Below are 26,490 nucleotides of genomic sequence, written 5' to 3'. Positions count from 1 at the left end.
TTAAGCAGTATACACAACAAATCTTAAATCAAAATGGACAAGTTTACAGAGCAAATGCTCTATTGATTCTTGAGTCGAAGAAAAGTAATGGTAGACTTGCAAAAATAGGAGACACAAATATACCTGTAGTTGTTCACATGTCTTTGGAGGACAAAGTGACCTTCAAGAAATGTAAGTACATTTTTATAGAAAGTTTATATTTAGAGCAAATATCATGCATAATTTCTTTTCATTATGTATTAGAGAGTCTTAGTCATCTGAAAGGGGGAATGGAATTGGCTTCAAGTATAAGATTTGTTACATAAAAGTAAGGTTTGCATAATCGGTCCCTATTTTATGCTCCTACTACCTAAACAATAGCAATTTAATATCAGCATTGGTTCCTTTTTCATTGCAGCTGATTCTGTGCTACTCAGTGTTTTGCAGTGAAATGTTACATTTGAGACCTCATAGAAGAAATTCTTGTCTGAGATGCTTCAGGACTCCAGAAACTACAATCAACCTAGCTAGTTAAAGCCATAAGAATATGTTCAAACACTAACAAAAGATAGCTCGTCTGGCAAACTAGGCTATGGTAGAAGACGTGCATCCCAAACATTTCAACAAATGAATGCTAACAGAGCTATACACTGTGTTAGAATTTGGAGGGAAGTCTTCAAATCAGCACCAGTACATGGAGGGGCTCTACTTTCCTGTGCATCTCCCAGGCATTACAAAGAGCTTATTTTTCAATACAGAAATGAGGATTTTTTCCTCCAAAACTGATTTCTTTTAAAGAAGACTATTCAAGTGTTTAGTTATGTCTAGATGTCACCTGCAGAGATTCTTTTGTTGGTTCACTTCTATTTCACAAAAACAGAACTACTTGAATATTTAAATTTCAGATTTTGCTGTAGTACAACTCCTGAGTAGAAAGAAAACTGGTTTTTATCCCTGTGCAACTGTTCCAAAAGAAATGGGGTGAAATCTTGACAACTGATTTCACTGAGGCCAGGATTTCCAGCTTAAATGCATATACTAACCAGCTGGATCACTTGGTACTGATAATCAGAGCCCTGCCCAGAAACCAAATTTGTATCTGCATCCCATCTGCAAACATGGTCTGTGGATATCTGCAGATTTGCATGGCTCTGTTGATGATCTCCTTCCTCCCTTCTAATTAGAGGAAAAGTAGTGTTACAATTGCAAATCTGTTCTTGTTGCTTAGAAGGTACCCCAGAACTGTCAGTCACAGGGAATTGAGCAAGACTCCCAGTTTGTTCTGCCTCCTGGAACATTAGAGTAATGGAATTGCATGGAGCACAAGTGGGAGCTGAATTCAGTCCTAAGTCTTAGCAAGAAAAGCTTTACCTTTTCAGCATTTGATCGTTCTAAACAACCAACATTTGATATTCTTCCTGACTTGTTAGTATATTTTTTTGAGTCAGATACATGTTTTGGTTTTATGAAAATTCTTTTATATCCCCTCAAAAATGAATTCCAGAGGTAAAACCGGCAAGAACTCAGTATGGGTTCTAGGAGACAGAAATGGGGATTGGGTTTTATGGAGAAAGTGTGTATATGAGGTCAGCATAGACTTAAGCAGTATAAAGTGTGTGGTTGGTTGTTTTTTTTTTTAAGCTCTAAGGCTAGGTCTATATGGGGGGCAGGGGGGGTCAACCTAAGATACTCAACTTCAGCTACTTGGCGTATCTTAGGTCGATTTACCTGGCCGTGAGGACAGCGGCGAGTTGACCGCTGCCACTCCCCTGTCAACTCCGCTTCCGCCTCTTGCCATGGTGGAGTTCCAGAGTCAACGGCAGAGTGATCGGGGACCGATTTTATCACATCTACACTAGACACGGTAAATCGATCCCTAATAGATCAATTACTACCCGCCAATCCAGTGCGTAGTGTAAACGTACCCTAAGTACAACAGAAAACATACCTCTCAAAGTAGAACGCTCAGTAAATGGACTTTAAGTATTATACTGTCCTAGGCCATTATAGGCTCTATTTCCTTTTTTCATTCCTAAATTATTATTCCCAGCAATTAGGTTCTGTGTAATTGAGGTTCAGAAATTCACCAGCTTGAGTTCTACAAACCTTTGTGCTGTCCCCAAACTTCTTTGGGACAGAACTCCACAGCTTTGTGTTACAGCTACTAGAATGGTCAAATTCTGCTCTCATTGACTTCAACACAAGTTGTACATAAGTATTTGTGAATCTGATTTATGGAAGAATCATTCTACAGATGAAGTGTCAAGGCAAGAGGCTTTGTTTAAGTAGTAGTAACTGGCTGTGATCCATGACATATTCCATATGGCTTACACATACATAACTTGCTTTTAAAGTAGCTTTAATACATAGTGCATTTTAACCAAATGTGAAATGTTTGATAAAAATCCCAGGTATTCTGTGTTCTAGGTAACAGGCTAGAGATTTAAGAGATTAAACCTTTTGACCCATTTTTACATTGATCTTGTAAGTGCTTTGCTCCTTACTATTCATAGATGTCATCCTCTGTCTGATCTTCCCAGGCATAGTTAAGTCACTTTACTGGTTCGGGGCACTCTTATGGTAGCAGGGGCAGTCCATTTAGCTCATGGAGAGAAGCTTAAACTACTGTCTAGATGCCAAATAAATACAAACATGTCTGTATTGTTCTAAGCTGACATTTTGAATATTACTTTATGAATTCCATTCCACCCCCAATAAATTGACACAAGCTTGGTAAAGATGTTCATAACTTACATTTTTAAAAAGACGTGTTTAGTAGTCTTATTCTTCAGAGTTAGCCTCTTAAGGTTCGTGTCAGTTCTTTTATGCTGTCACTCCAGCAAAGGTAAGTAGTTCTCCTTAAACACACAACTCTCTTTAGTTTATGTAACTACTGCATTGTTGTTTGAAATTTTATCCCGTGTACTAAAAATGTTCTAAAGGTGGTTTAGTCCTCAGCTTATGTGATTCATTGCTTGACTTCTCCTCTTCAGGTGCCTCTTGCGGATTTTGATCATCCACTTAACACTTAGTTTGGCAAAGTCTGCTGCTTTAAACAGAGCCAAGAAAATACCACATAGTAGAGCAATCATGTTCCAAGGATTGGCAGTGACAATCTGCAAAGGAGTTGAGACAAAGTTATAGTTTCTCTTACACTCAACATATGTTACAGCTGTTCAATATTTGTTAAATTCCATTTCAAATTGAATTGTGTTTTGCCTTATACATTTTATACAGTATTAGCTCCTAGTCTCCAAAAGCATCTTCTGATTTGGTGTTTTATCCTCTAGCCAGGAAGAACACACTGATTGTAGGAGAGATCTATTCTCAAACAAAAGTTCAGTTTTGTCCTAAACTGTGTGCATGCACAGCCATAGTAGGAAGTGCTGTCATTATTATGCAAATTACAAGGTCAGAAAGAGGCAGAAGATGGTCTTGAGCTCAGCAATATTCAGGATTAGTTTGAGAACTCTGAGAATTGCAACCCAATCTCTCGTAAGTGACATCAGCCTTCCCCTAACTTTTCTGAGCACTGTATGCTGAATTTCTACTTAGTTTTAAATTAAATCATGCAAGAGGCTGAGGAGTGACTAAAATGTACTTACAGCTTGAACTTTTTGTATAAAAGGATCTTTCCATTCAAATACCACAAAAAACAACTGGTCACTTGCCGGCTTATGCCTCTGGTCAATGTAGTTAACCACACTAGTCTGGGGTGGGGGGAAAAAGGTAGTTAGCAGGTTCGACTTTTGATGGAAGAGAAAAAGTTATTACACTAAATGAGGAAGTTGCCAGACAAGGTTGATTTTAAAATGGGGCTTTTAAATGACTTGAAGCGTGTATTGGTCTTGTTTAACTGTTAGGTATTGTATGAGTAGAAAGGTACAGTTCCTATAGCTGTTAACCTAATCGACCTCTTCTTTTCTACTTACCTTAAAACAAATGTGGCTACTTAATCTTTGAGTGTCCAGGTACCCCAATAAGAAAGGCTAAGTTTGTTCCAAAAGGGTCAAGAAACATTCTCATTAAATGCAACCATACTTTACCCTTAGTCATTTTCAAAGCTAAAGGCAAACCAGACTTATCTGCAGGTCCTGATTTCCCCCAAAATGTGTGCAATTTTGGTTTAACTGAAGGACTAGATCTACATTGGTACATTGAAAAGTGGGATGTAAATTGACTATGAATAAATAGAGGTAGATTTATCTTTAATCTCACCTACAGAATTGACTACAATTTTAATGGGGGAAGAGCCATACTTAGTAGAGTGCTCAATGCCAGGCCAAAAAAAGCTCAATTAGAATTTTGTCACTTCCCAGTATGGGCCCCCAACAGCTAATGTGGACAAGGTGACTAGTTTTTCCTGAAGCATGTAGTGACTGATGGCAACAGGTCTCTTGCAACCTGCAAGCTTCTGTTGACATAACGTGTAGAATATGCAATACCAAACCACAGAACAGCTGCTCTGGCCTGCTGAAAGAGGTGGTTTGAGGGAACCTGAATTTCACTGATGAGACACTGTTGTTTAGAAAACTCCTTGATGCTAATGCAATTTATGCACTCTCCCTGCAACCAGGGGCAATAACAATGTAATTTGCACGTATTTTGTGAGCTGACCTTAGCATATGGAAAACAAAAAACTCGAGAGCTAACAGAGCTAAATATCAGAGTTGAACATTGTGTCTGAAGTAACAAGTAGAAAGCACTTGTCAAGACTTTTGGAGCTAGGACATGTGCATAAAATACTAATTCATGACAGACAGTTTTGAACATAGACTCTGACTTTAAGGTCAGAAGGGACCATTAGGATCATCTAGTCTGACCTCCTGCACAATGCAGGCCACAAAAATCTCACCCACTCACTCCTGTAACAAACCCCTAAACCCATGTCTGAGTTATTGAAGTCCTCAAATCATGGTTTAAAAACTTTAAGGTGCAGAGAATGCTCTTGCAAGTGCCCTGTGCCCCACGCTGCAGAGGAAGGCAACAAACCCCCAGGGCCTCTGATCTGCCAATCTGCCCTGGAGGAAAATTCCTTCCCACCACCATATATACTATTAGGATTAATTTTTTTTTTAAGTCAGTACAGTAGCATGTATTAGAAATTTGAAAACTATACTAGAGCCAAATTCAGGTGATTTGAATTTTAATAATGGAAAATTCCTAGCTACTCACAGCAAGGTACACCTCTACCCCAATATAACGCTGTCCTCAGGAGTCAAAAAATCTTACCCTTAGAGGTGAAACCGTGTTATATTGAACTTGCTTTGATGTGCAGCCCCACCCCCTGGAGCGCTGCTTTACTGTTATATCGGGCTAGAGGCTGTTTTATTAAATACACCTCTGTATTTTAATTTTCTCTTCAGCAATACATCAAAGATGTGACAAATAAGCATAGTCTGTGCCTTACTAAAAACTACACAGTGTGTAGTCTGGGTTTACAGGTTATAAGAAGTAGGTGTTTAAACTGTATGGGGGTTGACCACAGAGAGGTTTACCATACATTTTTGCTACAGGCTAGAGAGAACTACTCCTTCCAGTCTACTACAATATCCTGTCCAGTTACAGAAGTGTACTTCCAATTCAGCTACTGTCATTCAAGAAATCTGTATGACAGGAAAGGAGTAGTACAGTAGAAATCTAAGTCAAGGATATGGAAGAAAGGAAAGAGACACAAAAAGAAAATGGGACTAGTTCCAAAAACTAACTTATTTTTCCTATTATCTGGCTAAATTGGTCTGGCATGCAGTTTTCTAAACAAACATTTGACTCCCTAAAAGGCTAAATGTACTTCTTTGTCCAATCCTACAAATAAGGACAAAGTCAGAAAGCAGGTGATTTTTCTTTTACCATCAAATTAGGGCAAGGGTAGTTATGGCTCAGCTATTTAACTTATGGACATGCCAACATCTTTATAAACAAGAATTTGAAACATTTCAAAGCACATGCTTGTGAGCTTAAAAATCCTACTACTCTGTATTTGTATGAATAGTGGCTAGAGTTCTGCTAACACAGGTGGTCAGAGACTACATGACATCTTTGGACTAGAGGGATGCTTAATCTCACAGACACACAGGTCTTCCTATTGGAGATTTCATTGCCAATTGGTGCACTTCATAAGCTCAAGTGTCTCAAAGGATGACTTCAAAAAATAAAACTTGTAAGTGCTAACACTATGCAGATGAGACATCTCTATATATCCTTCACCATGTCTGACTATACTATTGCCACCCCATGCTTGGATCAGATCAATTAATAGATTGAGAACATCTGGTTGAACCTGAGCAAGATAGAGGCTAAACTACTGGGCAGAGGAAAGTTCTTGGAGGAGTTTGCAGCTTTCTTTGATTGAAGGTATATGCCCACAATTAGTCAATTTAGTCTGTAGTTTCAGCATGCTCTTGGGTTCCTCGCTGAAGCTAAACTCTCATAGAGCAGCGTCCACAAGTAATGTTTTATATCCTCTGCAGCTGGTTAAGAGACTCCACCCCATCTTGGCAGCTGCCCTAGCCTTAGCTATACACTCCTTCGTGGACTACAGCAATGCAATATACCTGGGCATGGAGACATCACTCCATCTCACAACATGGCTACCATGAGCACATCAGACCTGTCCTTTGTTCCTTACGCTATCTTCCCATACAATACTGAATCAAGAACTCAATCCATGGCCTGGCTCAAGGCTATCTAAAAGTTTGTCTTAAAGCTCCACCATGCCAAGTGTGGTCCACAACTCCACTGCTCAGGCATAATGACATTTTTGAACACAAGGGTAAATCTTGCCTATGCAAGAGAGAACTCTCTCAGAGGCTAGTCTGAAGCTGGAATTAACTCCCCATTCAGAGACCGCACCGTCCAAGCACTCTCCTTCCCTTCTTTAACACCATAGCAGCATGTATATAAAAATAACATTACCAAACTGAAATGCTACATTCTGCACTGCGTGAGCAGTACAAGTCACAGGGGACAGAAGTTAATCACATCTCAATGCATTATTAGACACTCATACTACAGTAATGAGGGCAGTATAAGAAGCTATATAGAAGAATATATAAATGTAATAGCAGCCCTCAGAATAGTGGCATAAATCTCCTTATTTAGATGACATTTTAATAAAAAGCTCATTCCAGGAATCAGTGGAAACCACCTCAAGGGTTTGCTATCCCTCCAAGGAACATGGGTTCAAACAGGAAAAGAATGCCTTGATCCCAGCTCAGAGGATGATCATTAAAGGTCAAAAGTTGACTCCACCTCCAAAAGGTTTTCTTGTTCTCTTGCAGAAATTCAAGATCCTGCAAGAACAGATTCTGGAGATTTACCAGGCAAAAACAGCTTCATGGCAGATCTTGATTTAAATCAAACTACCCTGAGTTCGGGCACTATTGTATCCAGAAGCACCTTCAATCAAGGACAAATACCATTACTGGCTGAATAGATCACATTTGATTTATTCAATACCAGGATTTCTCTAGAATCTCAATATAAATTGTAGCAAGGTCTAATTTGCACCCATCTCAACTGTTTAAATCTCAATAAGGAAAGGAAGAGAGTCTTGTTTCTCATTACCTCATAGCCGGATTCTTAAGAAAAATAAACTTAACTCATCCTCCAATATAAGGATCTCTGTTGGAAGCTCAGTTTAGTCATCAATACCCACACCATCTATACCTATGAATCCCTGATTTGCTTCTGTGTATTTTGTTGCTTTCTAAAATGACTTTTCTAGTTTTATCCTGTTGCTCAACTTTTTTTTAACTGTTACTATATTCTGACTATCATTTCAGAATTCCTCTCCCCTAGGAATACCCTACGGGGCATCTCCTGACATCACTGCTTTGCAATTGCCCCCATACTGCTTCTGCACCTAGGAAGCTACAGGTGAGAACTGGAAGACATGCCCTTCAAAGAGCAAAACAGCATGTTATAATGAGCATTTCTCTTTCCAACTGTGCGACAGACTAACACACACCGGCTTTTCTAAAAACAGAAGGATATATTCTGCTGCTCTTAGCAAAGAAATGTTTTACGTACTAGTCACAGCTGCCTTTCCCCAAATCAATTGTTTCATACAAGGCAGTTGCAGTTCTATTGATTTTGCATTGGAACTACCTACACAGATGGGAGGGGTTCTCTCATCAGCACAGGTAATCCACCTCCCCAAGACATGGTAACTACATCAGCAGAACAATCTTCCATGGACCTAGCGCTGTCTCCAGGGGACTTAGGTCAGTTTAACAAGTGTTGAGTTTTTCACACCCCTGAGGGATGTCGTTAAACCAACCTAATTATCTAGCGTGGACCATCTCTTTATTACTCTGCCCCTTCAGCATCTTAGTGCTTGGAGAAATTCAGGGTAAAACCATTCCGTAGGTAGAGATGAAAATAACTACATGGGTAGTCATCTTCCACCATTGAACTGGTGTTCACTTCCATGTTTTCTGAAGTGCACTGTCCATTCTACTTCTAAAAAGACCCAAGCATCCTTAATTTCCTTTATCTATTCTACAGTTTATTTGATGATCTTTTAAGAACTGTTTCTTAAAATTCAGCCTCAATTTTCCTTTCCCTTTACTCTGATTTCCATCCCTAGGACAAACCTAGACAATTCCTCTCACTCTTGAAAATATCTGTAGGTGCTCATTGTAGCTTAGGCTCCTTTTGAAAGTCCCAGCCTTAAACTAATATTTATTAGTATTTTCTGGTAAGTCAATCACTCCAGCTCCTTACCTCTGATATTCTAGGTCTAGTCTCACCAGTGTAACATAAACAAGGACAATCAGCTTCCTGGCTTCTCTGTCCAACCAGGTTTTTACAGGCCACATCAGTAAAGCCATACGGGCAATATAAACTCTCTGCTGTGTTATTCTTTTATGAAACGCGGGAAAGCAACTTTGAAATTGCTTGCTGGTGAGCTGGAATAAGGGACCAATGAAACATGAAAATCCGTCATATGTCACTATGTATCACAGCAAGCTTCTTCAAAGACATGCTGCCTCTTGCTCTGAGGAGCTGCTCTATTAGACAAGGTTACGATTGCTGCACCATATGTATTGAATGGTTCTCACAGCAACTACAGAATGACAATCAGCTAAGGTCTGCCACGTTCAGAAAACCCTTACAGAGGACTACCTACCTCCTGTTTGAACTCCACAGTCTCACGCCCATCTTCCTCTTTTGTTTTCACCAAGGACATTTTGACCCAGGTTCGAAAACCACCAGAGAACTTCCAGCTGGAGTATGAGCTTTCGCAGTCTTTCATGAATTCTGTTTTATCTGGACTGGGGGGCAAGGAATAGTGTTACTTCTCTGAACTAATTTGCACCAAAATATTTTACTACTTCAGGATGCTCAAATTGCAAAACAGAAGGTATTTTAAAATGCCTCGGAGTTACTTTTAACTGGGATTTGCTTGTTTGGACTCCAGATACAGCACTCCTAAAACATAACTTGTCCTAGGATTTTAATTTTTTTATCTGTATTACACAATTTCGATCCAATCTGCAATGTATTTTCCCCTCACAATACCCCTGTGACGTAGGGAAGTGCTGTTATCCCCAATTTACAGACTAGCAACTGAGGCACAGATTACATGATGTCCCAAAGTCACAGAAGAAATTCTGAGTGAAGCTAGGACTTGAAGCGAGGTCCCCCACGTCCCAGCTATGGCCCTAACCAGTAGACCAGCCTTCCTCTCTGAATGACGTTGCTTGTCAGTCCTTCTTGGTAAAATACCTCCAGGATGCCCACCGATCAAGTCTCCACTCAATTATTAGCCTCTATTACAGCAGCCCCTAGACACCTCAGTGAGGCCTTGGCTACACTCACACTTTACAGCGCTGCAACTGGGGTGTGAAAAAACACCCCCCTGAGCACTGCAAGAAACAGCGCTGTAAAGCGTCAGTGTAATCAGGGCAGCAGCGCTGGGAGCGCGGCTCCCAGCGCTGCACCCGTAAGGGATGAGGTTTACATGCAGCGCTGGGAGAGCTCTCTCCCAGCGCTGCCGCTCTGACTACACTCACACTTCAAAGCGCTGCCGGGGCAGCGCTTTGAAATTCCAAATGTAGCCATACCCTCAGACTCAGAGTCCCCCTACTCATGCTAGGTTCTGTACGTGCCGAGAGGTTCCTCTCATATGCTTGCAGAGCATTCTGTGTACTTGATAAGAATGTGTTTTAGTCTGTACATTGTTGTCTTTAACGTCTCATTTCCTTGCTTTTAAGTTCTTGGCTTTTGTTGGTGATGTGATAGGGTAAGTATGGTGTTGTCACTTAGTTACCTTAACTTGTGAAACTCACATTCTGTTTGTTCCTGGAATATATACTGAAGGCCTGATTTTAAAATGAAACTCCCATTTTGCAGTAATAGCAGTTGTTTTCATAACCTGATTGTTCCCAAATCAAGGCACTACCACCTAACTGCAGTGACTCGTAGTAGCAAAATAGATTACTTTTTAGTACTAGGGGCCTGACTTTTTTAAAAACTGCTGGTACCTGTTTGAGAGTGAATGGGAAGAAGGCCTAATTCTTCTGCATGTAGCATCTGTTTTCTACCCAACCTCTGGTCAAAAAGGTAAAGAGCTGTGGTGTCTGATCAGCCCTTCTTTGGCTTAACATGAATATGCATGGAAGGGGGTGCCCCCAGGGCTGGCTTTAGGGTGATTCAGCCAATTCCCCAAAATCAGGCCCCGCAACGTCCTAAAGGAGCTGCCGCTTAAGTCCTGCCACTGTCTTCAGTGGCAGCTCAATCGCTGCCGCGGAGGAATGTCCCTCCGCTGAAATGCCGCCGAAGGCACTGGCAGCCAGTTGAGCTGCCGAAGAAGTCCTGGCACTATTGGTAGCAGCGGCTCAATCGTTGCTGCTCTCTTCAGCGGCATTTCGACAAAGGGTCCTTCCTCCACGGCAGCGATTGAGCTGCCGCCAAAGACAGAGGCAAAACTTCGGCAGCAGCTCCTTCGAATTGGGCCCCGCGGTGCCTAAAGCCAGCCCTGGATGCCCCATCCAAAAGCGACACCCCTGCCAGGGAGGTGAGGCAATATGTTATAAGCTCAAATGTTCAAGAGAAACCCCTGTTCAAATTTCACTAGACACATGAAAGAAGCAGAACTAGGGGCAAAGAAAACAGTGCTCCAAGGAAAAGCATTAGATTATCTTCTACCCCACCTTGGCAGATCAAATCCCAGGGCATTTAGTGGCTCTAGGAACATTTAGATCAGCTGTTTGTTAAGGCACTCAAAGAAAAGGACTAAGCTTCGGATACGAGAAACCCACACAAAAAGGAAATGGGCAAAACATCAAACAAAAAGCAAAAGCAAGTGAAACACAACATGATTCAAGGGAGACGGTCTCACAATGGCTCATTTTCCATTAGCTGTAAGAGACGGTAATGAGCAGTACAGTCATAGCTCATGGGGACAAATCCAGAACAGTCCAACGCTTTATCACTTTGCAGCGGAAAATGTATAATTAGAAGTTTACCAACGAAACAGGCCCATCACAAGCCTGAGGAATGACTAACCTACAATGTCCTGGAAGAACTTTCCAAGCCAAATCATACAAGGAAATGGAAAATCTAGGCAGTAAATTATGAAACCAATCTGCATGCTACAGCCCTAACTTTTCATAATGAAGGGACATGGAATTGAACATTTTAAAAGCCCACTAGTGCTACATTTTGGGCCTAAATGATCAATCAGTGAATTTGGGAGTAGCAATGAGAAAGCATTTATCTATGCTCCTGCCTGTGTCTCCACTCTAGACCACTGTAGCACTGTACTAGAGCATTAGAATCAGAAAATGAAACTGACTAAAAAAACCAGACCAAGTTGTTGTTTTTTTTTGGGGGGGGGGGCGTGCATTGCTCCCAATTACATAACAATGAAGAGAAAATTAGCATTTTCAATTCACTTTTAACTTGTATTTAGTGAGGTAGGTAAAATTTTGTTGTATTTTAAATACATAATTTAAACTGACTAATTTCCTTTTGACTCTCCTACAGTACATTTCCTGAAAAGTCCGCTCTGTCATTGCTTCAGTCAGTGGTTGAAGTAGATAGACAATTATGTGGGGGGGCATGTCTGACATTCCACATCTGCCCCTCCCACCCCCCAAATTAATTCTGCCAGCACCTCTGCTTCTCCTACGGCTTCTGGATTTCTTTATCACACTCTCCCAGGCTGTGTGGGTGGGGGGAAGCCCTGCAATTGGGTCCTTTTTCCCCCTTCCAGGCTGGAGAAGTAGTTCTGGGGCTCTTCACCATCCCTTGGCTAAGTGCTGCTGGGGAAAGGGCAGAGGAACCAACCCACCCCTGTTGCTCATAGGAGGGGGAAAGAGGGAGCTGAGCTGCTTTGAGCTGAGCTGAGCTCTTTCTGGTTCTGGTCCTGCTCCTGTGCGCATGGTGTCCGTTCTGGAGAGAAGTGGGAGAGAGCTCTGTCTGCCTCTTGCAGCAACCCTGACTGGACGCTCTTCCCCAGGAGACAGGTAAATGGGGAAAGCAGCCAATCAGACAATACAAAAAACGTGTGCCCCTCAGCACCGCCACCCCGCTGGTGAGAAGCGTTATTTCCCACACTTTAAGCATTGGCTTCAGTTTTTGCCAATTAAACTTTTCTACATATTACAGCTTTGAAACCTTGAACTTGCTGCAAGTGCTCTGTAATACAATTCCTAGCGCACTCTGCAGCTGAGGCTCTCAAAGCACTTTAAAAATATTAACTGAACCTCTCCCATGTAAAGTAAATTATTGTTACAGTTTTACAGATGAGGAAACTGCAGCACAAAAAGGTGGTGGCTTGCCCAGGGCCAGAGGCACAGAAAATTGCTCTCTCGATCGCCAGTGTTATGGCTGGAGTGCCAGACAACACCTCCCATGATAATATACCTGCTTATTATGGGTTTATCTAGATGGATGCTGACTAACCTTTGACCCCAAATACTAGACACATGGGATACTGCCTAAAATATTTTGTGACTAAGGCATTGATCTTGCATTAGGATCGTCTAACCTGAAGCCCTACTGAGTCCCACTGAAATCAAAGGGATTCAGCAGAGCACCAGGGTCTGGACTAGCAAAACCTGGTACGAGATCCTGTCCCAAAAATGCCAATATATTGAACCAAATTTCTGTTGATTCCTTTCATTATTGCTCTAGTGTAAGAGTCTCTTTTAAAGTCAGCAAGCCAGAAGGTACAATCGAGTCCATTACATGGGAAAGCCATATTTTTAGAAGTTCTGTTCCTTTTGTGTTATAATTCACTAATCTGTACAACTCTGTGCGTGGCAATCCAGGCACTAGGGACTAGTGGTGAATTCTATTTAGATCATTGAATAGCACAGGCTCCATTCCCAAGTGGGCAGTTATGATTTAATTCTGCTGTTCATCTTGCAACACTACAGAGATAAGGAAATCATTTTGTTTTAGATTTGCTAACATGATACCTACCTTCTAGATTTTCGGTGAAATTTCCTTTTCCTTCCTTCTAACCCAGATGTTAAACTAATAATAAAGGAAACAACCACTCTTCTCTAGCTTCACTTTTTATAAATAAACGTTTCCTTAATTCTCCTCACTGCAATTAATATTGGCATGTACAGCAGCAACCTTAAAAACCGCACACGCGTGCACACACACGGCAGAACCAACAACTACCCCGGCTCCAGAAACAGCCTACATTGTACAAAGGCATAAAGAGCACAACAAGCAGTGAATAAATCTGTGATTCTGACATCTGGTTAAATTCAGCTAGAGACAGTCATGCCCAGCACAGGTCTCTACATTTGGTTAACCACAAGACTTGGGATACAAATCTCCAGACACAACAGAGGCCCGCGGCAGCCTTCACTGATGTTGTTCGCTGTAGAATATTAAGCACAGACACACAATATATAATAAAGACTGACACTGCATGGAATTTCTGCCCAAAGGCAATCATCCAAGCCCACCAAAAAGTCAATAGGAGTCTTTCCACTGTCTTCAATGGGCTTTGGATCATGTCCATAGATGACAAGAGTTCCCAAGAACAGAGAACATTTCACAGCAGCCAGTCAGTTATTCTCCAAAGCAACACAAAAGCTAAATGCAGCCCTAGCATAGGAATGCAGGAATTCTATAGGATACAACATATCAGCCATGATATTGCACAGTGTCTTAAACTAATTCCTGTTAAGGTGAACAGTTGTGCATATCACTGATGAGAAAGAATGCATTATCAGAACTAGCATCATCTATCATTACAGTGAGTGAATATTATTAACAACACTGAGCAAAACCCAATAACTGGAGTTTTAAGAGACAATATAAAGTGACACAAATAAAGAAAAGATGTTTTATAAATATTTCAGTGCTGATTCCTGCATCAGAGTGCAAGCTGATTGGACAGAGGAGAGTGAATTGTATGGAAATGATTTAAACAAAATCCGTGATTAAATAGACATCTACTGGAAATCTGACCAAGTCAGAGCAAGTGCATATATGAATCTATAAGGTTTTTAGATTTATTTCATGGTCAAGCTTGGACTCTTCAGTTATTCAATCCACTTCATTTCTAAGGCTCTCAATACTGTAGCTAATTGTAGGTTACCAAGGCAGCAATATCTAGTACATAAAAAACTAGAATAAAAAGAAAAGCAAATTATAATCTAAATGATTCATGCTAAGCTTAATTTATATTGAAAGTTACAAAGCAGATCATTACCCAAATTAATTTAAACCCTGACTCTCAGCTAGAACACTCACTGTGTTAAGGCTCTGTTCACCCTAACCGAACCCATCATACACTGCCAAGTTTACTACAGGACTGTGTTAGTTTGTTTAAAGTCTATACCAAATCCCGCTTGCCTTACTGCTGCAAATGGACACACAAGTCTCTTCGGAGTCACATTCTGCAACCAGGGGCAGGGGAGGCACAATGGGTCGTTGGTGGTAAGATGGAGAGTGAAGCAAGCCCAGTCCACAGTCACCCGGCAGTGACAGCTCCTGTCATGTGGGGCTGGGCCTGGCTCTCCACTCCATCCATGGCACGATGGTGCACAGGATCACAGTGCCATCCAGGCCCAGCCACTCCCCATCATGATGGAGGGATGACCGGACCAAATTTGAGTGAGTGGCCACACAACCCCGTGCACCATGTTGCAACCATTGAAGCAGGGAGCTGGAACCAGCCCCACAGAACAGGAACCACTGCTGCCAGGGGAGCACAGTGCAGGCTTGCCCCATGTGAAAAGGCCCCCCATACACCCAAAGGCTGCAGAGGGGGCATTCACCCACTATTAGCTCTGTCACTGCATCAACCCGATTACATGTGGATCCAATTTAAACCATTTGATTTCTCTACCTTTGCAGCTCTCGTGCATTCCAGTGCTGAGGGCCAGATGGGTCAGCAGGCAGCTTCTATAGGTGTGGTGCAACTTGCCCCTTTCCCATTGGTTAAGCAATTATGTCATCTCTGATTTGCCTAATTATGGCAAGCCTGGGGGCCAGGGTGTAGAATCGAGTTCCCTCAAACACAATTCCCAGCTACTGTGCCTACAAGCTGTCTGACATACTGTGTCATTATGTAAACAGTACTTAAATCCTACAGTGCACTGGGACTCTTTGTAATGTTCATTTTTAAGCAGTTGACCTACTCACTTGGACACATACCGACCCTTGCAGACCTTGAATATGGCACAAAAGGGGCAGGCATCTGGACATGCCAGTATTCAGACTTTGTACGCTGTCAGCAAGAGACTGGCTGGCTGGCTGACTCTATATGGTAGAAACAACGAGGAGCCCGGTGTCACCTTAAAGACTAACAGACTTATTTGGGCATAAGCTTTCATGGGTAAAAAACCCACTTCTTCAGATGCATCTTTAAGGTGCTACTGGATTCCTCGTTGTTTTTGTGGATACAGACTAACACAGCTAACCCTCAGCAACATATATTACATAAAAACTAGAAAAAGAAAGCAGATTGTAGCTTACTGTGAATCATATATTTTACAAAACAGTGTTTTCTTCTACTGAAATAGCAACAGTACATTTGAAATACCTGGATATTGATACTTTCTGAGATGTTCTAGCACTAAGTAAGATTACAGAAGATCAGTACTTATTATGAAAGCGTTTTCCCTTAACCATTGAAGGACAAATGCTTTGTGGAAAATTTTTCAGAATTTAAGGCATCTGTTCTATGTTTGTGCTGGCTGCTGTCCAATCAGGCCCCAACCTGGCTGAGGCCTCTAGATTCTACAGAAATACAAATGTTGAGGATGATAATACTAAAAATATTATTTCCCCCTCCCCACCTCAGAGGACCGGCTGTCCCCATAATCCATATGAACTATGCTGTGGTGTGTGTTTTTCCTGGCTCTGCTCTCTTTTCTCTTACCACCTGTGTGAATATTACTGTTTTCCCAATGTAGGACCTGATTTAAAGCCTACTGAAATCATTTGACTTCAGTGGGCTTTGGATCAGTGCCAGAGAGTGAGCAGCAGAACCAAGTAATTGTAATTAAATGCAAAGGCTGAATAAAAATAGCCCCCTACCCCACCCCACAGGTAAGGGAGGCGCAATAAAAAGGTGAGGTTTTCAAAATGCTCAGTGCTGGATTAATTCTGCTCCCACTGCAGTCAATGGGGATATGGCTACATTGCAACTGGGAGCGAGCCTGGCAGGTCTCACGCTAGTGCACTAAAAATAGCTAAGTAGATGTTGCAGCTCAGGCTGAAGCTTAGGCTCTCAAGCTGGGGGGGTGGTCTTCTGAGCCCAAGCCACATCATCAAAGCAATGTCCACACTGCTATTTTTAGTGCGCCAGCGTGAGCCCCACAAGCACAAGCCCGGCTTGCTCCCAGCTGCAGTGCAGAGATACTGTGGGAGTTTCATCATTCACTTCAATGGAAACAGAGTTTGTCGGATGCTGAGTGCTCTTGAAACTCCCACCCAAACAGGTGAATCGTTTTGTAGAGCCTTACACGAGGGTCTGGAGTAACTATGTTTAAACTTTCAGATAAAACATCACTGATTCTTTTTAATCATTGATTTAAAAAACCCCTAAGAAATAAAAACAGAAAAATAATCACTCTTTAAAATGTATTTCCTGTTTGTTCTGCCCGCTGAGATTTACTTCCAGGTCATCCATAGCAGCATCAAAGACACTGAATGGCCAAAAGGCACGTGATGAGTGGTGGCAGCATTGATCAGAGGTGATTTTTGCCAATGAAAACCATTTCCACAGCTCACAATTCTTCAGTCACCAACATTCATGACTAGAAACCAGTTTTTCCAAGGCATGAGAGTGCCCCAAGCTAGCCCAAACACACACCTAAAATCAGTAAAAACAGAAATGGAAAACAAGAAGCCCTACTTTCATTCTACTAGTAACAATATGCATCTTACAGTATATTTGCTAGGCCACACCCTTTATTCCTGTGCATACCTGTTGAGGAACTCCTGGAAAGAAGAGAACAGAAGATAGTTTATTGCACTGAAATCCTGGTTTGTTTCATTTAAATGGAACTGCAGAAACACGAGTTCCCTTTTCTTCACATCTCGAGGTCCTTGGACAATCAAAGCATGTTTCTATAAGCACAGAGAAAGAGAGAGAGAGAGTTATTGATAGAATTATGAAAAAAGTAAAGGAATCCTCATTTCCTGTCACTGAACTTGCCACCTGTCACTAATGTACGGCAGAAAGCTAGCATACATGCGGATTTGCATGCCTGGGGTAAGTACACAGCAATTAAGACGTCCAGTGAGAATGCCAGACCAGACTTAAATTCCTGCTTGCTGATTAAGGGTCTATCCACACAGCAAAGTAAAGGTGTGATCATAGCACAGGGAGGCATATTTGTGTTAGCTTTACATTTAGCTAGCATGGGTAATGCAGCAGTGTAGTAGCATGGGCTAGCAACCCAAATAAGTACCCTGGGTCCCTGGAGGGCCCGTACTCTAGAGCCTGGGCCACCATGTGTTCGCTCTTTTTGCTACCTGAACTAACTCGATTAGAGCTAACTCAGGAATGCCTACCCAGACCACGATCATGTCGTCACTTTGCAGTGTAGACATTGCCTGAGATTTGAAGGCTTTAAATCAAGACTGGATGTCTTTTTACAATTCTAGTTTCACTACAGTCATTACACTTGATGCGGAAGTTACTGGGTGAGGTTCTATGGCCTATGTTACGTCTGAGGCCAGATTAGATTATTATAATCCCTTCTGACCATAAAATCCGTGACTCTGATTTTTCAGCTCTTGGAACCTGAAGAGTGATCTTGGCTAGTCTCGAAGTATGTCTACATTTCAAGCTGGGGGGAGCAGGGCAGGGAGGGGTAAGTACAAGTTCCCTCTAAACTGTGCAGCCACGCAGCTGCCTATTAAGCCCCACCCAGGGATGCATCTCTCCCAGCATGGACTTGCCACGGCGGAGAGAGGCGCCCCTCCCTGCTGGCCCCAACATGGACATGCTCTGCCCCGGACTTGCTGCTGCGGAGAGAAAGGAACCAACCCCTCCCTCAATCTAGCCTGGCCCAGCCCCGCTGGAGGTGCCAGGGAACGAAGCCCTTCCCTAGGCCCACCAGAGCTGCTGGGGAGAGGAGACCCTCCCTTGGCCTAGACCAGGCCTGCCGGAGTTGCCGTCGCCAGGGAGAGGCGCCTCTCCCCCGGCCCCAGCTGCTGCGGCGAGAGAGGGCTGGGGGAGTCATCTCTCCCCACTGCAGTCCCGGGGCAGCCTGCACTCCAAACCCCTCATCCCCAGCCCCACTCCAGAGCCCATACCCCCTGCACCGCAACCCTCTGCCCCAGCCCTAAACCCCCTCCCACACTCTGAACCTCTCAGCCCCACCGCATGAATTTTGTTATGTGCACCAATATGGAGGTGTCACATATCACCTCCATATTGGTGCACATACCAAAATCCATTCCACACGAGTGGAAAAAATTAGAGGGAACACTGGTATGAGTCCCAGTTCAAGGAGCCATACCCATGTCAGCTCTCCCAAAATAATACCCTAAAAATACAGCGCAGCCCCAGCAGCACGAGTGACAGGAGGGGCCAGCCTCCCCAGCACATTCCCACCCAAGGCTCAAAAATGTGGACATATCCTAGGTGGAGGCCCATTGGAAGAGAAGTGTTCCATAAAATACTCTAGTAAAAGTCCATGACATTGCAGTAAGATTATTGTAAGGTGAGAGGGTACAATCTAGTGGATTGTGAGTCCAGGAACTCTGGTTTGTCACCTGGGGCAACATTTAGCCTCTATACCCCAGTTTCTCCATCAGTAAAAGAAGTGGTAACTAAATAACACTTGTAAAATGGTCTGAGATTTGGATGAAAGGTGCTATGTAAGTATGATACTGTTCTGTGCCACTGCTAAAGGCTGCTGATGTATGTTATAAAGGCCAGTACCTTGTCAGGGCCCAATCATACAAATCACACCTCCTATTGACTCCAACCTGCCTTGAAGTCACTGGGAGTTGCATGTGCACAAGGAATGCAAGATTGGATCCCAAAAGCCTCTTCCAGCAGCCCCTGGATGACTTGAGAGCCTACTTGAGGAGAAGGTGGGGATTCCCTGTAAAAAAGAATGTCACTCATCTAGCCCAAACATCTCAAATGAACCTAATTCTAAAATCCAACACTGAGGACAGACAAACCTTGACTGACAGGCTTTGAAAAGTGATGTCAGGGAGCAGAACCCCACTTTAAACACAGAAATGTAATATTGTACATGAAGCTGCATACCAGACAGCATGTTCAATACACATCCCTGATCCTGCAAGTTGTTGCCCGCAGGAGAAGTCCCATTGACTCCAGTGGGACTCTCCGCACAGGCAGAGAGGTCTGATAGTTTGGAGTCAAGCACAAGATCAGAGCATACAAGAGCACCAAGATTCTTAAAGGTATCTAATACATGCAGCACAAAATGCAGGATTTTAGCAGACTGACAAAGGCAGAGAGAGAGAGAAAGAGAGAACACATTACAACTGAAACTAACAGCCTTTGCTCTGAAATAAATATCAACACAAAGAAGAGGGGTGGGGGGCACCTCCCCAGAAAGAAGTGGACAGATCATGGGAAAAACAAAGAGGAGGAAAAATGGTTGGCATGAAGGGTTGTTTACACAGACAGCTTTAAAAAGAATAAATTAAACATGAACAATCATTTTAAACTCAACAAACAGGCATATTTCAGTCTGGTTTTAAATAAAAAGTATCTAAATACGATCAAAAATTGCTCTTGCAAATGCAGCAAATAAAGGTGGACTACAACTCAATTCCTTTTTATGTGAGCATCGCCACTATGGGTTCACTTGTTATTCAGTGCATCTTCCTAATTCTAATCAGTTTAGTTGGGCACCGAATTCACATGAAGATTCCAGCAAGTTTGGTAAAAATGATATTATAATATATGTATGTACATCCACACGTGGAATATGTAAAAAAGGAATCTAAGGACCTGTCCTGCTCCAACTGAAAGTCCATGGAAAAACTTCTGCCTTCAGCCAAAGCAGGATTCAACAAATTGAACATCTCACAATCTAAAGTTGCATGTCAGTTTTGATTTTTATAGGAAATGAACCAAAAGTTGCACTGTCTAAAATATCTATTCTGTTCCATTCTGTTCAGATTCTTATGACACACATATCACTCAGCTATCTGAGCATCCACAATAAAATAACCAACTGATCTCTGTCACATTTCTAAAAATAAGGACTGATTGTTCAACAAATGTTAAGAAAAAAGAAAGCAAGTATTTCACAGCAGTTCCTGCATAACATATACTGCTACTTTGGAATGCTGAAGTGCACAAAACAACCCCATCTGCTGAACTCTGTTCCTTTGTCTTTTTAATTATTACCATGGTTTGATTAGTAAAAGGATCTGTGTAGTTGATTCTCTGAGTGGTGCACTCAATTTCTCCTGGCTGACCTGGGTTTATCAGAGGCGGAATGTGATCATAGTAATGATGCTTGCAGCTAAGCAGCTGAGCCTTGCCTGGGTAAAGTGCAATACCTGTTTCAGGGGAAAAAAGTTGGAAGAAATGTAAATGAGAGTTGATTTCTTGCCCAAGTAAGTGGAGTGTCATTCTAAGATTTAATCCTGCAAGGTGCTGAGCTCCCAGATCCAACAAAGCATTCCAAATTAACATGTGCTTAAATGCTCTGCTGGATCAGGGCTAGAGTGCTCAGCACTTTGCAGGATTAAGCTCTGAGCAGCAGGATAACAAAAACAAAACAAAACCCTTGCCTGTTTCTCTTTCAGGGCCTGATCCAAAGCTCACTGAAGTCAACAGGAATCTTTCCATTAACATCAGAAGGTGCTGGATCAGGCTCTAAAACCCCAATCCAGAAAAGCACTTGAACATGTGAATAGGCCTACGGAAGTCAATGGGAGTCCTCAAATACTTAAAGTATTAACTGTTTTACTGGATCAAGACCGTAAACCATATTGTATAAACGCATATTGGGAATATACAACAGATGTAATGTACTGTCCATGGAATCTCTAAAGTCACTGGCTGACAAAATAAAAGCAAGAAGATGTTCCTTCCTATGGCATCAAATAGACATAATTACTAAATACTATATCAAGCTAAATCAAAGGTATCAAACGTGTCAACAAATTATCCTCTCTCATCACTTTTGTTATCAGGTTGGCAGGCTATTTTTTTCACCCATGCTGCAACTAATATATTTAGCATAAAGTACAACAATGCTCAAGTCCAATGATGGGTATAAAAACTTCATGTGTTTCTTTCTGACTTTCCCCTCATGAAAACCAGCAAAGCTCTTAGGCCACATTTAGTCTAGGAAACACAGATTTGCTTGAAGATAATATAGATCAACTACTATAAATAAATAAAATGCTACATGTGATAAATGACTATATGATTTATAAACCTACACCAATTACTGAAATAACTTTATGTGAGGGCATACAGAAGTCAAAAAGGATAGTGGAGAGCATCTAAAATATATTTTGCAGATCTCCAGTGTTCCATGCTTGGAAGAAAAATCTGGTTAGTTTTAAAAAAAAAAGTTAAAAGTAATTTCAGGTCCTACAACTGCCTCTGGGCTCCCTGCCAATTTTTGTGGTTTTACAATCAGATTTTTTTAAAATTTTTTAAAATGTCTTTCTCCCCTGTCCGTGTGTGATAGATTCACACAAACCATAGGGGAAAACAGACAAAGGCCCTGACCTTACAATCAGATCCATGTCAGTAGACACCTCAGCTTGTGAATGCAGCTCTTCACAAAGGTCTGACTGCAGAACTGAGGCCTAACTGACTACAGAGGAAATAATTAAATTAACTATACACAGAATGCTGTTAAATGCACACAGTATAGCTGCAAAACCCCCAAATATTTTCTCTCTAATATTTCAACAATAGTGATGGGAGGGATTACTCCTAACAAGAGTAGGTGGTAACATTTTCAGACAGAAGTGTGATTTTTAAGTTGACTGTGTCCCTTTGAGTAAGCCGCTGCTAATGCTGATTTGAACTGTATGCTCTACAGTGAATATTAAGTGGTTACATTTTTTATATATACACCCACCCACAACTACTCCAGAACATTTTAATAGAAGTAATAGTCACCAAATAACTGCCATATGATGCTCTGATGTTGTGTTGTGATATTGATACGGTGGAGCTATTTCATTGTCACTGCCTACTGATGCAGTGCCGGTGCAAAAGCAGACTATCACATGATGATTTTGTGGCTGCCTATAAAATCCTTTTAATGTAAAAGCTCTGCCTTCTTTTGACCACCACCATTTCCTTGATACTTCGAGGGGCAGGGATCCTAGCAATCAACCGTGCTGCTCTGGCTAGGTTAAGTAGCTTAAGGAGCACTCCTGTGGTCAATGCTCTTCTCACTCCCAAGAGATCAAGATGAGCCCATTCAAGTCTATGGACTGCAAAAAAGCCTCATATGAGCTCCTGAAGAGCTGAATGAGCCTCTAAAGCTAGTATTAACATGATATATGTTCAGATTCAGCAAATCTGTCTCATAATAGCTGAGAAAAGGTTCCATGCATTGACATCACCACCACCATGAGTTAAACAAAAAAAGCAGCAAAGCCCAAAGCATTTTTTGCACCACTTGGACCCACACGGAGAGTAAATGGCACCAGCACTTGTTACATGCAAAATGCTGTCAGTAACGCATGCAAAGATTTGAATGACATCTTGAGATATAATTGGACTTCACTACTATGATGATTTGTTTCCAGAGACTTACCAGGTGCATCGTACAAGGGCACTTCTTTGTAAGAGACAGACATCACCGGGTGTTTGAGCTTTTCCCTGAAGTCAGTGATAGTTTGGTAGACAAGGAACACAGCTACAGCCATGAGCAGCAGATAAATGAAGAGGAGGATTACTGAAAAGACATTCTTTAGGCAGGTCTTGCTGAAACGCACAGAAGGGCTACTGGTACCCGATTCACTATCTAGGACTGAACAAAATATGGGATTCAAATTTGTAAGTATATTTACTTACAGTCTTCCACACTGAATCGTGCAGAGCATTAATTTCAAGATGAACCATTTGAAATGAGAGGGAACAAGAGGTTTAGTTTGATTTAAAATACAAGAACAAATAAATAATGTTTTTTGACAAGCAGTCAGCTGTTACTTCCCATTAACATGATGAGGCGTAATCAGTAAGGAGAGGGTTCTGCCTTTGTTTTACCCCCTGCATTAGGGATTGTGCTTAGGGACACAATAGGCAGAAGAAAAACACATTTAAAAGAGGCCAGTTCAGCTGAAAAATTCAGAGTTCACAGTGAAAAGTCCCCTGATGGAGCCTTTTTTTCCACACCATAAAAGACTCCTCTCTCCCAAGTTTGAACCAACTGATCCTGACCAAATTTAATCTATGCATCAACACAGAGGCTTTGAGCACTGTAATGCTCTTATGTAGCTAGCTAACTGCAGCGTGCATGCACGGGTTACTAGGTGTCCAGTTTTCGACCAGAACACCCAGTCAAAAAGGGACCCTGGCGGCTCTGGTCAGCACTGCTGACCGGGCTGTTAAAAGTCCAATCAGCAGCGCAGCGGGGCTAAGGCAGGCGCCCTGCCTGCCGTGGCTCCATGCGGCTCCTGGAAGCAGTGACATGTCCCCCCTCCAGCTCCCACATGTAGGGGCAGAAAGGGGGTTCCGCATGTTGCCCCTGCCCCAAGCACTGGTTCCACAGCTCCCATTGGCTGGGAACTGTGGCCAATGGGAGCCACAGGGGTGGCACATGCGGATGGGGCAGTGCACAGAGCTGCCGGGGGGGGGACGGACATGCTGCTTCTCGGAGCTGCTTGAAGTAAGCGCCGCCTGGAGCCTACACTCCTGCCCCAATCCCCCTTCTGCCCTCCGAAACCCTTGGTCCAGCCCAGAGCCTCGTCCCATATCCTGAACCCTCATTTATGCCCCCCCAGCCTAGAGCCCTCACCCCCCTCCCATTCCCCAACCTCTTGCCTCAGGCCAGAGCCCCCTCCCATACTCTGACCCCCTCGGCTCCACCACCCCCCGGAGTACCCTCCTACACCCCAAACCCCTCATACCCACAGTCTGCACTCCCAGCTTGAGGCCTCACACCACCCCCCGCACTCCAAACCTCAGCCCCACCCCGCAGCCCCCTCCTGCACCCCAAATCCCTCATCCCTGGCTCCACCCTAGACCTCACACCCCCAGCTGGAGCTCTCACCTCCTCTCACATCCCTATCCCCTGAGCCAGCCCAGTGAAAATGAGCGAGTGAGTGTGGTGAGAGTGAGCGATGGGGGGGAAGGGTGTGCAAAATGAGCAGGGGCAGGACCTCAGAGATGGGGCAGGGCAAGGGTGTTCGGTTTTATGTGAGTAGAAATTTGCAACCCTATGCATGCACCAGGCTAGAAGTCAGTCAATTATATGTTATCCTCACAGTTTTAAAGACTAAAGTCTAACACCTAACTCCATATGCATATTATATAAAGTTGCACATAAGAAGGATTCCAGTTAACTCTAGAAAAAAAAATCTCTCTAACACTTTCACTATCGTTATCAACAGGATGGGTAATACTGTCCAAAGTCCTTTAATCAGCTTCCCTTAGTATGTGTACACGCCCACGACTTGCCTGCACAACTTTTAAGAACCAATACTTGACTTACACACAAGGAGGTGTAACTACGTGCGCTATACAGTTGCACATACAAATGGGTGCTATAAATGGCACATGCAAGAAGTGATGGCTATATTTTGACAATGGTCTTTTACACAAGGGGGCCATATACAAAAAATCAGCCTTTATCACGCCACAGTATGTCCTATCCTTCAAATGTAACAACATGCTGAGGTGTTTGTTCCTTACCATAACAAATACTGACCCTTTAAAAGCTCCCAATGAACATGTGCCTAGTCAAATAATGTGATTCTACTGTCACACAGGCCATTCCCACAAAGTTACTGTCAGGAGAGGACAGCCTAAAGAAGTAGGGCCTTATCTGCATAAGAAAATTGCACCAATTAAACTCCCCTACACTTCAGTTGAAAGGCAGCTGGAAATGTATAGGATGCCCCTGGAACCATGGGATTGAGATGTGATGTGACACTGCACCTGCCCCATGATGTGACACTGCACCTGCCCCATGAGGCATTGCAAACCCTTCCCAAAGCACATTGCAGCCAGGTGCACAGTGGGATAGCTACCCACTGTGCACTGCTCTCTGTGCAGATGCAAGAGCTGCTATTGTGGATGCGCTCTACCAACACAAGAAGCATAGTGTGGACATGCAAGAGCAGTTTAATTAAAGCGGCATAACTTTTGTCGACAAAACTCTGTAGCGTAGACAGGGCCTAAATTGGTTTAAACCACACCTTCTGTTTAACCAGTGCAACTTGCTTAGGTAGACAATGCCTATGCTGCAAAGTTGCAATACACTAACTCCCTGGAATTGCACATTCAAATCCTAGCAGGGTCAGCTCGGCACTTCACTCTTCTGAGGCAGAGAAGCATTTCCTTTCAAATGGATTTTGCTGGGTTTTCTTTGGCTTGGTTCTAACTCCAGGTTAATATCTGTAGCAGAGGAGACACAGTGATGTGGTCTCATGGGTAAGGAACTCTTCAGCTTCCCTTTGGCACAGTATGTCATTCCTGACAATGAGCCATTTATGATTTCAACTGCTCCCCAAAAGACCATTCAGAACAAGCAGTTTTTATTAGGCACTTGATAGAGGACTTTTGGATCGGCAGCTCTCACCTGGTAAAATAGCGGAGCTGGTATCCTCCTGATCATCATCCATTTCCTCCTCCTCCACTGGCTCTGGATGCTCAGCTACGTGCTCCACTTCCTCACTCAGCTGAGGAAATACATTCCATTTTCAAATGTACTTTGACATGATTATTTGTTTGCATTATAACAGTGCAGTGGGATCCAACTGAGATCGGAGCCCCATTGTGCTAAGTGCTGCACAAATACATAGGAAAAGAGCTTACAACATAAAGAGACAAGACCTGAGGATGGGAGAAAGGAAATATGATCTCAATTTCTGAGAGATTAAATT

General features: G+C 42.7%; 1 protein-coding gene across 7 annotated transcripts in view; it reads right to left on the bottom strand.

Annotated features, from left to right (window-relative positions):
• Positions 1-2,195: 2,195 nt before the first annotated feature.
• PACC1 (proton activated chloride channel 1) overlaps positions 2,196-26,490 on the bottom strand; it is a 29,517-nt gene continuing 5,222 nt past the window's right edge. For 3 of the 7 annotated variants that reach the window (XM_030557559.1, XM_030557554.1, XM_030557555.1), the window contains exons 2-8: positions 26,187-26,286; positions 23,199-23,414; positions 20,813-20,967; positions 17,393-17,535; positions 9,113-9,257; positions 3,585-3,689; positions 2,196-3,095 (exon numbers count right to left, since the gene is read on the bottom strand). In XM_030557559.1, the coding sequence (XP_030413419.1) occupies positions 2,934-3,095; positions 3,585-3,689; positions 9,113-9,257; positions 17,393-17,535; positions 20,813-20,967; positions 23,199-23,414; positions 26,187-26,229 (969 nt within the window). In that variant the 5' untranslated portion in view covers positions 26,230-26,286 and the 3' untranslated portion in view covers positions 2,196-2,933. Of the gene's footprint in view, positions 3,096-3,584; positions 3,690-9,112; positions 9,258-17,392; positions 17,536-20,812; positions 20,968-23,198; positions 23,415-26,186; positions 26,441-26,490 lie in introns of all 7 variants that reach the window. The other 4 variants (XM_030557558.1, XM_030557556.1, XM_030557560.1 and 1 more) reach the window with 4 other exon arrangements.

Source organism: Gopherus evgoodei, chromosome 3 (genome assembly GCF_007399415.2).
Source record: "Gopherus evgoodei ecotype Sinaloan lineage chromosome 3, rGopEvg1_v1.p, whole genome shotgun sequence".
In the NCBI taxonomy this organism is placed as follows: Eukaryota; Metazoa; Chordata; order Testudines; family Testudinidae; genus Gopherus; species Gopherus evgoodei.
Note: the sequence above shows the minus strand (reverse complement) of the source record. Positions and strands in the feature narration are given on the sequence as shown.